The sequence below is a fragment of the Pantherophis guttatus genome, chromosome 2, assembly GCF_059756535.1.
Source record: "Pantherophis guttatus breed Tessera chromosome 2, ASM5975653v1, whole genome shotgun sequence".
NCBI classification, from domain to species: Eukaryota; Metazoa; Chordata; class Lepidosauria; order Squamata; family Colubridae; genus Pantherophis; species Pantherophis guttatus.
This window is the reverse complement of record NC_142064.1, coordinates 48834472-48849854: the sequence shown is the minus strand read 5'-3', so window position 1 is coordinate 48849854 and position 15383 is coordinate 48834472. Positions and strand designations below refer to the sequence as shown.

The following is a 15383-nucleotide window of genomic DNA, read 5'->3' as shown; positions in this document are numbered from 1 at the left end:
GTGGGCGTGGCTTGGTGGGCATGGCAGGGGAAGGATACTGCAAAATCTCCATTCCCACTCCTCTCCAGGGGAAGGATACTGCAAAATCTCCATTCCTACCCACTCTGGGGCCAGCCAGAGATGGTATTTGCCGGTTCTCTGAACTACTCAAAATTTCCGCTATCGGTTCTCCAGAACCTGCTGGATTTCACCCCTGCTTTACATATATTCCAAACTAATCCATGTTTAATTTTTTAAAAAAACCTTATAGAACCAAAGATTCACTTCTGAAGTAAACTTGATTGGGGAAATAAACTATTGTACAGATGTAAAAGCAATTGCATGAGGGTGAAGGATCTGACTGGGTGAAGCCCTTTCTTTAAAAGGCAGTTAATTCAAAACAACTGATCAAATTATTACTTACATTATCTCTGAAGGAAAAAATGTTTCATTTGGTGTAAAATATTTTTTTAGAAAAAATACCTGAGTTGGTTTTGTCTTGATTTTATTTTTAGATTCCAGCGAGGGGATTATCATATTGATGTCTGCATCAATGACTATTTGGATGTATTCTGTCCTCATTATGAGGATTCGGTGCCAGAAGATAAGACTGAACGGTATATACTTTACATGGTGAACTTTGATGGCTACAGCTCCTGTGATCATACCTCCAAAGGATTCAAGAGGTGGGAGTGCAACCGGCCTCATTCTCCCAATGGACCATTGAAGTTCTCAGAAAAATTCCAACTCTTCACTCCCTTCTCATTAGGATTTGAATTCAGGCCAGGCCGGGAATATTTCTACATCTGTGAGTATACGGAGATTTATCATTGCTCTATAGAATCAGGATACCGTGGTGATTTTGTCCCTTTGCAGCGGATACATTTTTATGTTCTGAAGAAGCGCCTAATTAGATTCTGTAAATTACCATGGATTTGGGAAATATACATATCTAGTTGTATAGGAAATAAATGAGCACTTGAGTTATTACCTTTTCACTCTGCCCCTGAATTGCTAGAACAGAATTATTATAGCATGGTTTTTCATCTGTGGGAATCACATGCAGTGGACTTTTTTGGTTTTAGTAAAACTAGACACTTTTAAAACACTGTGAAAACAGAAAAAAGTGAACTGAAAATAGCCTCAAGGGAAGAACTTTTGATATTATTCTCCTTCAAAGATTTTTTTGGTTCTATTTTGTACTTTCAGAATAGAGTAGGATAAAACAGTATAGTCCATTATATAAACAAACCTTTATTTGAGCATTATTATGGTTTCATTTAATAGTTATTAAATTCATTTTCATTTAAATTAGTTCTTAGTATGGAAATAGTGTGACAGTATGGAAATAAGACACTACGGACACAGACAGATGGTATAGAAATAGACAGTATGGAATACCTCATACTGTAACTCATTTAAAATGACAGAAACCACACTGGCAAAAAATAATGAAAGAATCATTTCAGATTTATATGATTCTTTTGTTTTTCAGATTTTATACTGAAATACCCTTGGTGCCACTAAAATAATATCACTGAAACTTATCTTATTTGCACATGGTATCTCCACCAATGCTGCATACCTGCAGTATTGAATACAATAGCAGTCTTCTTAAAGCTGAAGTGTCTTTTAACTCATTGTAGCTATTCTTGAGTGTAAAGAAGATACAAAATATAATTGGAGCAAATTTCCATGTAAATTGCCAAGAAAGAATCTACACACATGCATTAATAAATTACTGTGTGGTAAGATAGGCGGCTAATAAATTTTAAAAAATAAATAAATAATAAATAATGCACACTAGAAAATAATGTTATTTTTCTGTCTTACTGCATCATTAGATAGCCTGCTAGAGGCCCCATTCTAAATGACCCATTCCCTGCTCATTAGTCACAAGAATATTACAGGTCTATGTGAGGAATATGCTGGGTATCTGGCACATATAGCTGTTTGGATCCACTCTAAGTTAAATTTTGTCTGGTTGGTCCTATTTCCTAGAAGGTGGTTGATTTTGTGACTTTTGAGGAAGCAGACAGAGTCTACTGACTGTTAGTCAGTCCACTTGTTTAATTAAATCTGTTAGTTAAGATGTATAGGAGTTGATGTGTAGTTGGAGTCAGGCAGTGATAAAATCATCCTTAAAAGAGAGTGTCCAGTGATTTTGGAAAATTTTCATTAGTCTCCAATCTTCTCTTTTGGGATGAAGTTGCTGACAAGGACTACAATTCCAGGAAGCTCTGGAAGAAGCAGATTATCTGATCCTATTTGAGTCAGGTTTTGAGGTGGAATATAGTGTGGAGACATTTGATTGTACTTGTGGATGCCCTTTGTTGAAACAAATGATAGAGTGGTTTGTATTTAATTCTGTAGAATATTTATACATCCACCCAGATTACGTCATTGTGATTCCAGGTATTGTATAAAACATCCAAAAACAACATGGCAAATTAAAGCCGTATAATGTTAGTAAGAAAGAAGTTCATCAGCTGTCTCATCAAAAATCTACAGCTCACCAGTTTTACACTCCCTCTTAGAAAAGAGGTTCATCTATCATCCAGACCTAGTATCTGCCGAAAAAGCCCAGTTTTTAAAATGTTTTTGAAGGCTAATTCAGTCGGGGCCATGCAATATGAGGGAATGGGATTAGTCTAAGAGTCTCAGACATTGCAATAGAAGAGGTGTTTTCAAAGAAAGGACCTGGACCATGCCTATTTTATGAGGGCATGTGGATAGGAACCTGGCTGTTCCCCCAAGACTTTGGATCAGAAGTTGGTGTGCTCTGTTAAAGATTTTTTTAAAATAAATGGGGACTATTGCTTTAATTTTGGGTGTTGTGTTTCGATTGTGAAATTGTTGCTGTATTATATATCACCCAGAGTCATTGGGCCCTATTTATTAATTAAATAAATGTCATACGCCATGTAGGACTTTATTAATGACAACAAATACCTTGAATTGCACTTGGAAATCTTTTGGAAGCCAGTATCATTCATAAAAACAATATGTGAGATGCTATGGTAAAGCCATGACTATCTGCACCACTGAATGTTGGCTCAAATACAGCTTCCATATGATGTTAAAAGTCAGCATTAGTCCAACCAAGGAATTATTAAGGCAGGTCCTTTTGATCAAGGAAGAGACATTGTTGGCACACAAGTTGGAATTATACAAAGGCCCTTTAAGGCTATAGCTGTCACCATTCTTTGAGTAGAGACTCCAAGAGCCCACCCTCCCAATTGCACACAACTTCTGAGTGGCAGAATACAGTGTCCTTCCAGAACCAACATTAGAAAATACATTTAGAGTGGTCAAACCTTGAGCTACTGGCTTTTCCTATGATTGAGTACATGTGTTTGCCTCCCTATACAAGCCCCCCACAGCTTCCAGATACCGGGAAGCACCTTGACAGTATCACCTGGTTGACTCAGGGTATAAATATACAAATGAGTTTCATCAGCTAATTACGTTGATACTTCACCCCAGGCTAACAAAAGCCTTCATTCAGTAGTTTCATTAACATGTTAAACAAAACCGGGGAGAAAATAGACATTCTGCAAAGCAAGCTGTAGGGCTACACCTCTCATCCTCCACAGCAAATACTGGAATTGATCCTAGGGGAAAAAAGGAAACTGTGGCTGGTTTTGGTCAGTGTTGATAGGTGGAAATAGGTACTGGTTGTTTCTGCCTTCCGCATAAGAATTTGAGTTGGTGTGTTTTGTGTCCCATCAATTAAACAATACCATCTGAGGGAAAATAAGACGTGCATCTGCCCCTTGGAATAGCATATAGTTCAGACTAATATATTCAGAGCATGTTCTCATATGTTCAGACTATAGTTCAAAGGTTCAGACCTTTCTGACCACAGAAGCCTGTAAATGATCTCTGCAAATCTCTTTTTTCCCTCAAGCTCTGGATGGATTAGGATGTACCTTTCTGGTGTAAAGTTTCTTTTTTGGTTAGAATTTCTTGCATTACGTTTACCCTTATGTTACTTATTGTTTTGTTTTAAATGTTTATCTCTTTTAAAATCTGTACGCCAGTCAAAGGCAGTGTTGAATTATTCTATTAATATAAATTGTAATCCAATGAATCAATAAAAAATTGCCCGTCACAGCATTTTCCCACAAGATTTGAAGCCATTGTTTTGCATGTCAATATCCCTTCTTTCTCCTAGACCCGTGATGATGAACCTATGGCACATGTGCCAGAGGTGGCACGCAGAGCCTTCTCTGTGGGCACGCATGCCATCACCAGCTGCTCTTCTGGGTTCCGTCGCGTCCATGTGCGGCTGTCAGCTGCTGTTCTGGGTTCCGGCGCACATGTGCACAACAGACCCCGGGAGAGCAGCTTTGCACATGTGCACCAGCCAGCTGCTCTCTTCCAGGTTCTGGAGCTTTGGCGCGCATGCGCATGCTCCAGTTTCAGCCAAAAAGGTTAGCCATCACTGTCCTAGACCATCCTGAGCACATGGAAGAAACATATTCTAGAGTAGCAGTCTTGTAGCTGAATACAGAAATGATTTATACCAAATGACAGCGTGGATAAAAATCAATGATTTTTAAAAAAAAAAAATTAAAAGAAATCAAATTTTTAAAATTTAAATCGTTTTTTTTAATTTAAATCGTTTTTTTTATTTTTATCAAATTTATTTTAATAAAATGCTTTTGGAGTAAAAATCTATCTAAAGATAGTTTTCTATTTAAGATACATTAATAATTTAATTTATTCAGCATGAAATGGAACTTAGTTATATAGCATGAAGCTGTATATTCTACAATATTGGGACTGTTGGTAAGTCAACAGCGGGTCAAAAGAGGAGCTGCTACGGGACAGAGATGACAGTTGCTCTTTAAAAATTATGATTTAAATTGAGTTGATTTAAATCAAGCCTTTTTTACTAGTGATTTAAATCGTATTGATTTAAATCAAATCCATCCTGCCAAATGATCAATTTTTTTGCCATGTGTTAACAAAGACTCCACTTCATCTATCTTTCCAATATGAAGTAAAAAAAAAAAACTCACTAAATTTCAGCTTGGCAGATACAGTTTATTTATTTATTTCTCTAATTCATCAGAGCCTAAGTGACTTATGTAAATATTGTAGCTGCATATAGTTCATGTTTACCTATTGGGTTATTATCATTTGTTCAAATTTAGATATCTTAGAAATGAATAATAACGAAATTAATCTTTATGGAATGTCAAAACCTGATATCTACTCAAACTGATAGTATGTCAGCCAGGCCTCAGAGGAAAAGCACTATGAGCATGTGTGCATTCATTCTCATTTATACACTCATACTACATGCCAACTAGTAATGAAAATAAATTGAAATGGTAACAGTTGAATTGTTTAAGTGCTAAGTTCTTGAGTTTCACATGAAGACATGTCAAAATTAAACTTTGGTTCATATCCTGTGAATAAATATGAAATGAATCTGAAAAGTGGAGATGACTATGAAACACTTTAATCTAATTCACGTAGTACTTACCTTGCTTATGCCAACAACTCAGTGGACTTTGAAAAACTCTGTGTCTATATTCATTATGCAAGTCTATATTTCTTTGTAACAAGCTACACATTAAGTATTTTCTTAATGTGAATGTTAACAATAGTTGTTTAATATTCTGTCTGACAAGCCAGAGAACTCATCTAATATATTTAATTTTAAGTCTATGCTTAATGTTTCCCATTTTAAACTTTGCATTAAATAACCCTGCATTACAGATGTATACGTGCCCTCTTTTTAACTACCTTTTAGAAACGGGAAAAGCTCAATAAATATACAAACCATTCTATTAAAAGTATTACATTGAAAAGTGGTGAAGAATTTCAGTATGATCTTATCCTTTAATAGTTGGCTTATCATGAAATATAAAATCCACCATATTTATAAACAATAAGTTGTTATTATTAACATAAATGTTAAAAATATTCTGCAATGCTTACAATTATGTTTTGCTTAAAAGTTATTAAAAGAAATAACATTACTTTAAAAAATTGTGTCCTCAAATAGTTTTCTGAAATTCGTATTAGTATTCGTATTCGTATTCGTTCCATCAGGGTGATTGTTAGAAAGTGATTGAAAGGATCAAATTTTTTATGCTTTTTAACAAAGTCCATTAGTTCTTTTAAGTGCAAAATTAAGACTGTTTATTACTTTCAATTGTAAATCTGAATTTAGTGAAGTTAAATATTTGAAGATCTAATTTTTTAATTTAAATTGAAGACTTACAGAAAAACAAAAGCTTATTTTATTTCATGTACTATTACAGTCCATCTTCTTCAGTTATGGAAAGTGCCCGATGAGTACTCCTATAGACGCATAGAAAATAGTGGTTATTCAGAACTTCCAGAAACCACATCACATAAATGCCCTATTCAGAATTTTCTGGCAATCTTGTTTATTCCACTGTCATCTTATACATATTCTAACATTTGTATGTTCTTCTCTTATATCTCAGTGCTGTAAAAAGTACAATTTTCTTCAGAAATCTTCCCATTTGTACCATCATTTAAATGTTGAAACATTTCACAATGCTTCATCATTTCTGATAGGTGGCCTCTTTGGGATATTTTATAGAACAAGAATGAATAAATTAACTTTTTAATACTCCCCCTTGAGACTCCAGTCACTGTTAAAAAACAGAAAAGGTATAGTGTCTTGCCATTTTCAGGCAGGAAATTATAGAAGAAGTTAACCAAGGCTTAATGTATTTAAAAAACAAAACGATGTCACAAATCTATCCCCAGTCTAGAAACTGTCTGTCCACAAATACTAGTCCTATCCAATATCTTGTTCCAGCAATTCATTCAACAACACACAAAACCTGTTAATTATAGCCCTGAGCCATCAAATGATGGCTCACCGTGTTTTATCATCTTGATCTGACAAAAATTGTTTATCATACTGTTCATATATAGGTCTATTGGGAGAAATGAATACCTGAATGAACTTTTAGGAATGAAAAGTAAATCAAAGAATTTGACAAGATCTACTCTCGGCTTGTCGTTCGTTCAGAACTGCGATAGGAAATAATCACCAGTAACGCACAGAGAATCAGGGTTTACTTTGGCAATGATAAGCTTGCAGTCAAAAGTAAAGTACAAGTCGGTGTTTTGGTTCAAAGTCAGCGCTGGGTGTAATCACACCACAGTGCTATTTAACAAAAACTCAGCCCCTTAAACATACATCCGGTGATTATCAATCAAGCACCCCCCACTCCCTTAACAGTAACAGCTGCGAGCACCAGAGCAGCGAGGACAGCAGAATCGGAGAGGCCCAGCAACGTCATCAATCATCGCCCTGAATGCTGCTATCCAGGAACTATTTGTGTGTTCGCTGCGGCTGCTTATCTCCACTCCTTTTCCTCCCACACCCTCCATTGATGGCGAGCTCCGGTAGGACTCGACATCTACTTAGCAGCTTTAGAACTTTTTCTTTTACAAATAAAGGTGGTCCTCGATTTACAAACACAATTCAGCCCAAAATTTCCATTGCTTAGCAAGACAGTTGCTAAGTGAATTTTGCTCGATTTTACAACCTTTCTTGCCACACTTAGGGTGTGTCAAATTTGTCAACTTTCAATTTCCAAACATTAGAGGGGCTCAAAAGTTGTGTCATGCCTTGGGAATTGTAAAGATATTTTGGTTACTTTAATATAATTTAGATCTGCTTGATAAGTAACTACAATAAATATAACTTTTTAACATTTTGTTTGTTTAATTTGTTGTTAAGTGAAGTACTGCATTTCTTAAATGGGTTACACAGTTGCTAAGTGAATCTGGCTTCCCATTGACTTTGCTTGTCAGAAGGTTGAAAAAGGTGATCACATGACCCCGGGACACTGCAACCATAATAAATACAGGCCAATTGCCAAGTACCAAATTTTGATCATATGACCATGTGGATGCTACAATGGTTGCTGCAGTTATGTTACTTTTTTCCAATGCTATTTCAGTGCTTTGAACAGTCACTAAACAAATAATTGTAAGTTGAGGCACTCTCAAAGGGCCTTGTGCAACACAGTGAACTTTAGCGTGCTTCACGATATAGGAGATGGGGTCCCCTCCTCCTCCTGGGGCCCATCACGATATGGAGCGACAATGCAATCCTGCCCCACTCGCCCGTAGCAACAGGATGTGGTTTACAGCTCTGAGCCTGAAGAGGCGGGAGGGCTGCCTTGAGTGCAAATGTGGCATGAAGGGCAAGTACAGGGTTACTTCGCTCCTGCCCTAAGAGGCTGGCCATTGCCTTGCTGTGTTGTTATCGTCCCCTGGTAGCTCTTCAGCCAAGCGCAGTGGGTGCGAGCTCCAGACTGAAGTGGCAGGAGGCGAAGACTGCCTTGAGCACAAATGTGGTGCAACGGCAAGTATAGAGCTGTTTCGCTCCTACACTAAGACTCCGGTAGCCTTCCTCCTCCTCCCCCTCCTCCTCTCATGACCCCTGGCCGGCTGAGCAGGGCTGGGAGGGTGCGCCGTTATAATGGCAATTCCACTATGCTGTAAAGTAGAAGCCATTTTAAGGCACAACAGGCTGTATCTTAACAGAACACACACTGAGGGTTGTTGGGGTGTCTTACCCCCATAGTATTTGTTTCCAGGAATGAGTCATCTGTGTATAAAGTTTGGCTGAAATTGCTCGAGGTGTTCCAGAGTTATGCTGGAATACACACACACACAAACACACACACACACACCCCTAGGGGTGTCTTATCCCCACAGTATTTGTTTCCAGAGAGTAAGTCATCTGTGTACCAAGTTTAGTTGAAATTGCTTGAGATATTCCAGAGTTATGCTGGAACACACACACTCACACACACACGCACACACACACCCCTAGGGGCGCTAGGGTGTCTTACCCCTACAATATTTGTTTCCAGAGAGTAAGCCATCTGTATACCAAGTTTGGTTGAAATTGCTCAAGGTGTTCCAGAGTTATGCTGGGACATACATACAGCCTTTTTTATATATATATAGATTAGGCATCCTTTTAAGTTTTTATAGAGATTGGTTCTGACGTGAACATGAATGCTGATGGCTATCAGCCACTAACATAAAGCAAGGAACCTTGACCTTGATATTAAACTCAATACAGTTGCTTTAACTATTCTAAGTGAAATCAGAATAATTAGAAGATTTTGGTAGATTTGCATGCTTATTTTGTTATTGTTTTATTTTTTGGGGTACCATTGATAATGAAACATTAAATGGACAATCAAGGTGACTTTTAAAGAGGATTTTTTTCTTAATTTAGTATGCTAATTAAAGGGCTAGTTGTTATTAGAAGAATTAAGTGCTGGTCTTGAAAAAGAAAAGCTGGAACAATCATCACTATTTAATAGTTTTTGATGTCAGTAGTGTTCTTAAAACCCTCAAAGGGAGTGTTAAAAGCTATTGCATAATTTGCAGCTGAAGAAAATGAAGATAGAGACCAAGTAGCACTGGCCTCTATTGTTTGAGTGTCCTTTCCCCTAAATGCCTATCATATTACAATTTGAAAAGAGATTATTTGGATTCCTGCTGTTCAAAAATTCAAGTATCATTAACACACTAGAAACAGAAGTATTTAAAGGACTGCGCTTGTAATCTGCATCTCACAAGTATATTATAGAAAAGAAACTCTTGGCCTTTGCACCTGGATAAACAAATTATTTCCGCTGTTAATGTATTCTATTGGCAATTGACTTTTGGAAATGTTTTGTTTTACTTTTCAGCTTAAATTTTTAAAATGCTAGTCCATCTTTACAAGAAAATTAGTAGCATCCTATAACTAGTAATGGCTTAACAAAGGTTGAAGAAATACAAAGTATTTCTTTAAAAAATACTTAAAGAAATTATATTATAGCTGATTATGTGGTGTTTTATAAGTGTTCATCTTTCTGCTGCATGTATTAATTCAAATGTAGGAAATGTATATAGCAATTCGTACTATAGAAATTAGGGTTACTTTTTATGGATATCACAGAGAAGAATGACAGGATAAAAATAAATAAGTCCTATTTCATATAAGATAATTTATATTTGAAGCCATCTTCTGTTTGGAGAGCTCTTTCGACTAGGTCAGGTTTTTAGAAAAGAATCATAACAAGGGATAAGAGGACTGTCAAGAAATCTAAGAATGGGTAGCATAAATGGATCAGGCTAAACAGCTACCAAGACCCAGCTGATCAGTTTTTCCCATTGTGATGATATTTGGTATTTATATTTAAATCAGGACCAAGTGACAATGTTTAACTTTTAAAATTGAAAATATAGATTTTTTTAAAAAAAAAATGCAAATAAGAAAATATAGTAAGTTTTTCTACACAAATATTATTAAATTAGCATACTCATCTCTCTATTCATAGTCTACACAAAGTCTATTTTTAATATAAAATATAAATCTGGGCTAAATTATGTTTTAATAATACATTTTCAAAAAAAGATCAGTAACAATTATTGTTGTTTCTGCTATCAAGAGCTGCAGAAGGAATATTGAATTATGCACTGATGTCGTTGAGGGCATCCCTCACTTTCTGGGCCAAATATTGTATGTAATCCATAAAATATACCTAATTGAAAAGATAGAAATTCTAAATTGGCATTTTCAATTCAAATGTTCAGTTCAAACTTTCAGTTCAAATGTTACCCAATCAATGGCTTTAAAAGATTCCTTCTATCATTGGCAATGTACGTAACTACCTTACTTATGAACCAAACTAGGATAAAAAGGAAAAGAAAGAACAAGAACAAGAAAAAAGAAAGAACTTGGGAGTATACGGTAATATATACAGTCTTCAGCAGAAATACATGTGTAGAAATACTTAATATTTTTTATCCAGAATGACATTTGTATAGAGAAAGGTAATCTATTAGGAGAAAAACCATTTCCCTCTACAAATGTTTATCATGTTATAAACTTAGATTGAACCATTAGTAAGGTGGTATAGAGCAGGGGTGTCACACTCACATTGTCACGGCGGCATCACATGATGTATCAGGACTTTTCCCCCCTTCTCTAAAACAGGTGTGGGTGTGGCCAGTGTCTGACACATCTTGCCCACGGGCTGGGAGTTTGACAGCCCTGGTATAGAGAATAAGAAAGATGACTTTAATGGAGATATGTTTAGGTTCTGAAACATTTTTTGAGTCCAAAAGAACATAATTTTGGAAGTTTGGAAGAATGCTTCCTTAATTTAATGGGATATAAGAAAGAGGATACTAAAATCAGACTTGCAAGCTTTAGTGATTCTTAAAATCTTTGACTCAATTACCCCCTTTTTCCAGTCTTGAATAATGCCATTATTCCCCCACCCACTCACACAAATGCACAGAGAAAACAAACAGTTGTTTTACACAAATATCTTGACAGTGGCAGTCCCAAACTGTGTCCTTGACTCACAGGCAATTAGAGATGGCTCCATTATCCACATGAAATGCTTTATTCCCCAGTTTAAATACCACTGTTACAGCCAATGCCATTAAAAGTAGCATTCATGTGGAGTTGATTTCCTGGTCTGGTCTGCTAGTTGGGCATCTAAAATATTTTCAAATCTTGTCTTAATGGCATTTATATTAAAGCTAAGATCTCATTTTTATCTTTACAACAGCAGTTAGAATATTATATAGCAACTTGCCCAAGGCCTTCCAATAAAGAATTAGGGAGGACATTTTCTAATAGACCTCAAGCAGTCAATTGTTCCTGTGTATGTATGTTTGCTGTCCTAGTTTAGCTTGTATTTGAGGCAATAAAAATCCTTTCTACTTTTGTGTGCTATAAGTGTTTGTGATAGGTTTCTGTATATGTTTGTGTATCCAGCGCTTACATTGAACAAATGACAGATTATATTTGTGTTTCATTTTTCTACCAGAAAAGAAGATTGTTACCATATGTGTATATCTCTCTATGTGGGTTTGTTGGCATTGTTTATATCGGTATCTCTCAAACTTTGCAACCTTAAGATGTATGGACTTTAATTCCTGGACTTTCTACTGAGCAAGATGGCTGAGAATTCTGGGAGTTGAAGTTTACACAACTTAAAAGTTGCCAAGTTTGAAAAATGTTAGTTTATATAAATATTTTCACATGTAATCACACATCCATTCATAGCAATAGCAATAGCTCTTAGACTTACATACCACTTTACAGTGCTTTACAGTACTCTCTAAGTCAGGGGTGTCAAACTCACATCATCATGGCAGCATCATATGACCTATCGAGACTTTCCCCCCATTCATTAAAGTGGGCGTGGCCAGTGTGTGATGCATCCAGCCCAAGGGCCAGGCATTTGACCACCCTGCTCTAAGCGGTTTACAGAGTCAGTATATTGCCTTCAACAATCTGGATCCTCATTTTACTGACTACGGAAGATGGAAGGCTAAGTCAACCTTGAGTTTGTCAGGATCAAACTCCTGACAGTGGGCAAAGTCAGCCCTCAGTACTGTTTTTTAACCACTGCACCATCACTGGTCTACATACATCTTTGGACGCATGGATGTCAGGAATGAAACCTTGAGGCACACTATGGCCTTTATAGTGGACTGTAAAACTCTGAACATGATATTAGTATCACCAACATTTATCCTTAGTTCAGGGATAAATGTACATAATTACAAAGAAAAAAAAAAGAAAAAAAATACAGATAGCTCTCAGTTAACTACAGTAATTGGAACCAGGAACTCCATTGTTAAGCAAAGAGGTTATATAGCATAACAAGAAAAGTCAATGGGGAAGCTGGCAGAAGTTTGCAAATGGTGATCACATGACCATGCTGACTTATGATGGAGTTCCAGAAGTTCTGGTTGCAGTTTCAGGTGAGCCCTGCATAATTGTTAGATGTGATTTCACATGATTGCCATTTGTAACCACCTGCCAGCTTCCCCATTGACTTTGCTTGTTAGAAGCTGGCACTGTAGATCACAATTGGCAATCGTGATTTCAGGAGACTGCACTGCAGCTGTCATAATTGCCAGCCATTCTCCAAATGCCTTTATAATCACATGAGCATAGAGGGGCTGTGAGGGCAATTTCAAGGACTGGCTATACATTTTCTCATTCACCACCCTTGTAACTTGAAATGGTTGCTGTACAAATGGTCACTAACCAAGGATTACCTGCAAATAAAAACAGGATAAGAAAACTACTACTTAGTTTTAAATTTTCTCCATTATATCCCAATTGAGATTTACATTAATATGTTTTTAAATGTTGGGATTATTTTTGGTTTCAGTTACTACATTAATTGTTTTCCCCTTAAAAAGCATACTCTTAATACAAAATAACTTCTGTGAAATATGTTACCTAGGGGAGCCATTCTTGATTGAATTAGGTCAAGCTTTAATTCTTACATTTTTAGACTCAAGCTATACAGGCTTTGAAAGAGTAATGTATAATCATTTAATATTTTATAAATCTATACCATGTTTCCCCGAAAATAAGACCCTGTCTTATATTTTTTTGAACCCTGAAATAAGCGCTTGGCCTTATTTTGGGGGAGGTCTTATTATTTTGGAGCGCATGGAGCAAGGCAGGTCTCCCCTTGCCATCTTACCTGATTTCCAGCTCTGTCCCCCCTAACCAGAGGAAATGGCGGGACCGGCTGCACATGCATTTAAATATTTTTGGGGAGGGCTTATTTTCGGGGGAGAGCTTATTTTCGGGGAAACACGGTAGGTAAATCTTGTGGAATATTGTATTTTTTGACAGACAATAGAGAGCCAATGGGAACAAAAAGAAAGAAATTAGAATGAATATATTAACAGCAATATAGGTAAACTAACAATATGGCCATCACACTTTCTAGATTTGTCAGCAAAATACGTTTTGCCATATACCAGATTTGGAAATGTTTGTTTCATTGCTTTAAATGTAGGCATTACTAACATTTATAATTTATTAATTTAATTTGACATTTCTTTCCTCCTTGAAAAGAATTGATTTTTTAAAGACATTGAAAACTTTAGAAAGGAGAAAAGAAGATGATCAAAACAAACTCATAAAGTTCAAACTGCTCGCTACAGAAGATACAAACAAGAAGTGGGAGGTAGGGAGAAGCTCATTATGAAGAGATTAGAAAATTAATTGATCCATGGCTTTGACAGTTCCCACTGGACATCTGAAGATTCTGCGAAATGAAATTGCAGTCTTAAACATGACATTCTTCTGGATTATTTCATTTTTTTTCCTTGACTAGTGACTTCACTGAAGGATCATTAAGTTCCAATTATTTTCAGTGAAATATTTCACAGGAAAAGGGCATGATAAAAATCTGTCTTGATGGTATAATGCCGTAGGGAAACCTACTAAACCCGTTATCGGGATTTTACAATAAAAGATTCCTATTCAGCATAAAATGTAGAAGACTTGAGAAGGTGCACTTCAGAATACAGTGACAGGTTTTAACTTTTTGATTACTATCAGGTAGTGGATGAATTCAGTGATAGTAAAAGTAAAGTCTTTCTTTTGTAGATAGAAATGAAATCTCTATTCTCTTACTTTAAACATTCTTCCAGCTGAAATTATTGAAAAGAAGATTTCTGATGAGGTTTAAAAGCAACAATGTTCTTTTAAGGAACTATAAATGCAAATAAATACAAGGAACTCTATCTAAAACTTTTCAGAATCTTTTCAATAACTTGTGGCTCTTTTGTTTATTGTAGCAGACATTCATTAACAAAATACCGGCTTGGAAAATCTGTGACGATATTTCAATTTAAATTGTTTTCCAGCAATTATCATAATTTTAGCTATTTATGTATAGACTGCAATTTCTGGTGGTATGGTAAGAAAAAAGGGAAAAATTAGATTATTTGATACATTTTTCTTATAAAAAGCAAAAATAAAAACAAATGATCTGAAATTCCTTAATTCTATATCTGGCTATTTCTCAAATATTATTTTTATGCATAATATAAATGTTGTGTTACATTCTAGTATGATAAAAAGTTGTATTTATTTTATTAAGCCAATTTACATGGCTGTCCATCTCACAAAACTCTGACTCTGGCTAGTTTACAATAATCACAGGTATAATATAGTAGTATGTTTAAAAAGCAATATAATGAAAAGGAACACAGTTGAGATGAATCAGTTTACCTTAAATATTGAGGCAGTTGACTGAGAGAAGTTTTATCTACCACCAAATAATATTCCTCAAATTGCCTCATTTTTTTCCTGAATGCAAGAAATGATGACACATTCTCCAGTAGAGAGAAATTAAATACTTCGTGTGAATAAATTGATGCTGCTCCACATATACTGGCTGACATGTGTATTATGGTTCAGTATTAAAAGGACAAATTGCTGGTAGCCATTCTTGAAACTTAGATTTCATGTCATAATTTAACTTAAGCATTAGGTTTGCATTTGGCTCTAATGAATTTCAGTAAATATATTTGGAAGTGAGGATTCTCCAAAA

At 35.8% G+C, this 15383-nt stretch overlaps 1 protein-coding gene across 2 annotated transcripts in view; it reads left to right on the top strand.

The window, feature by feature from the left end:
- The window catches only part of EFNA5 (ephrin A5), a 201407-nt gene that overhangs the window by 156568 nt on the left and 29456 nt on the right, over window positions 1–15383 (top strand). For both annotated transcript variants that reach the window (XM_034432717.3, XM_034432716.3), the window contains exon 2: window positions 495–787. In XM_034432717.3, the coding sequence (XP_034288608.1) occupies window positions 495–787 (293 nt within the window). The remainder of the gene's footprint in view (window positions 1–494; window positions 788–15383) is intronic.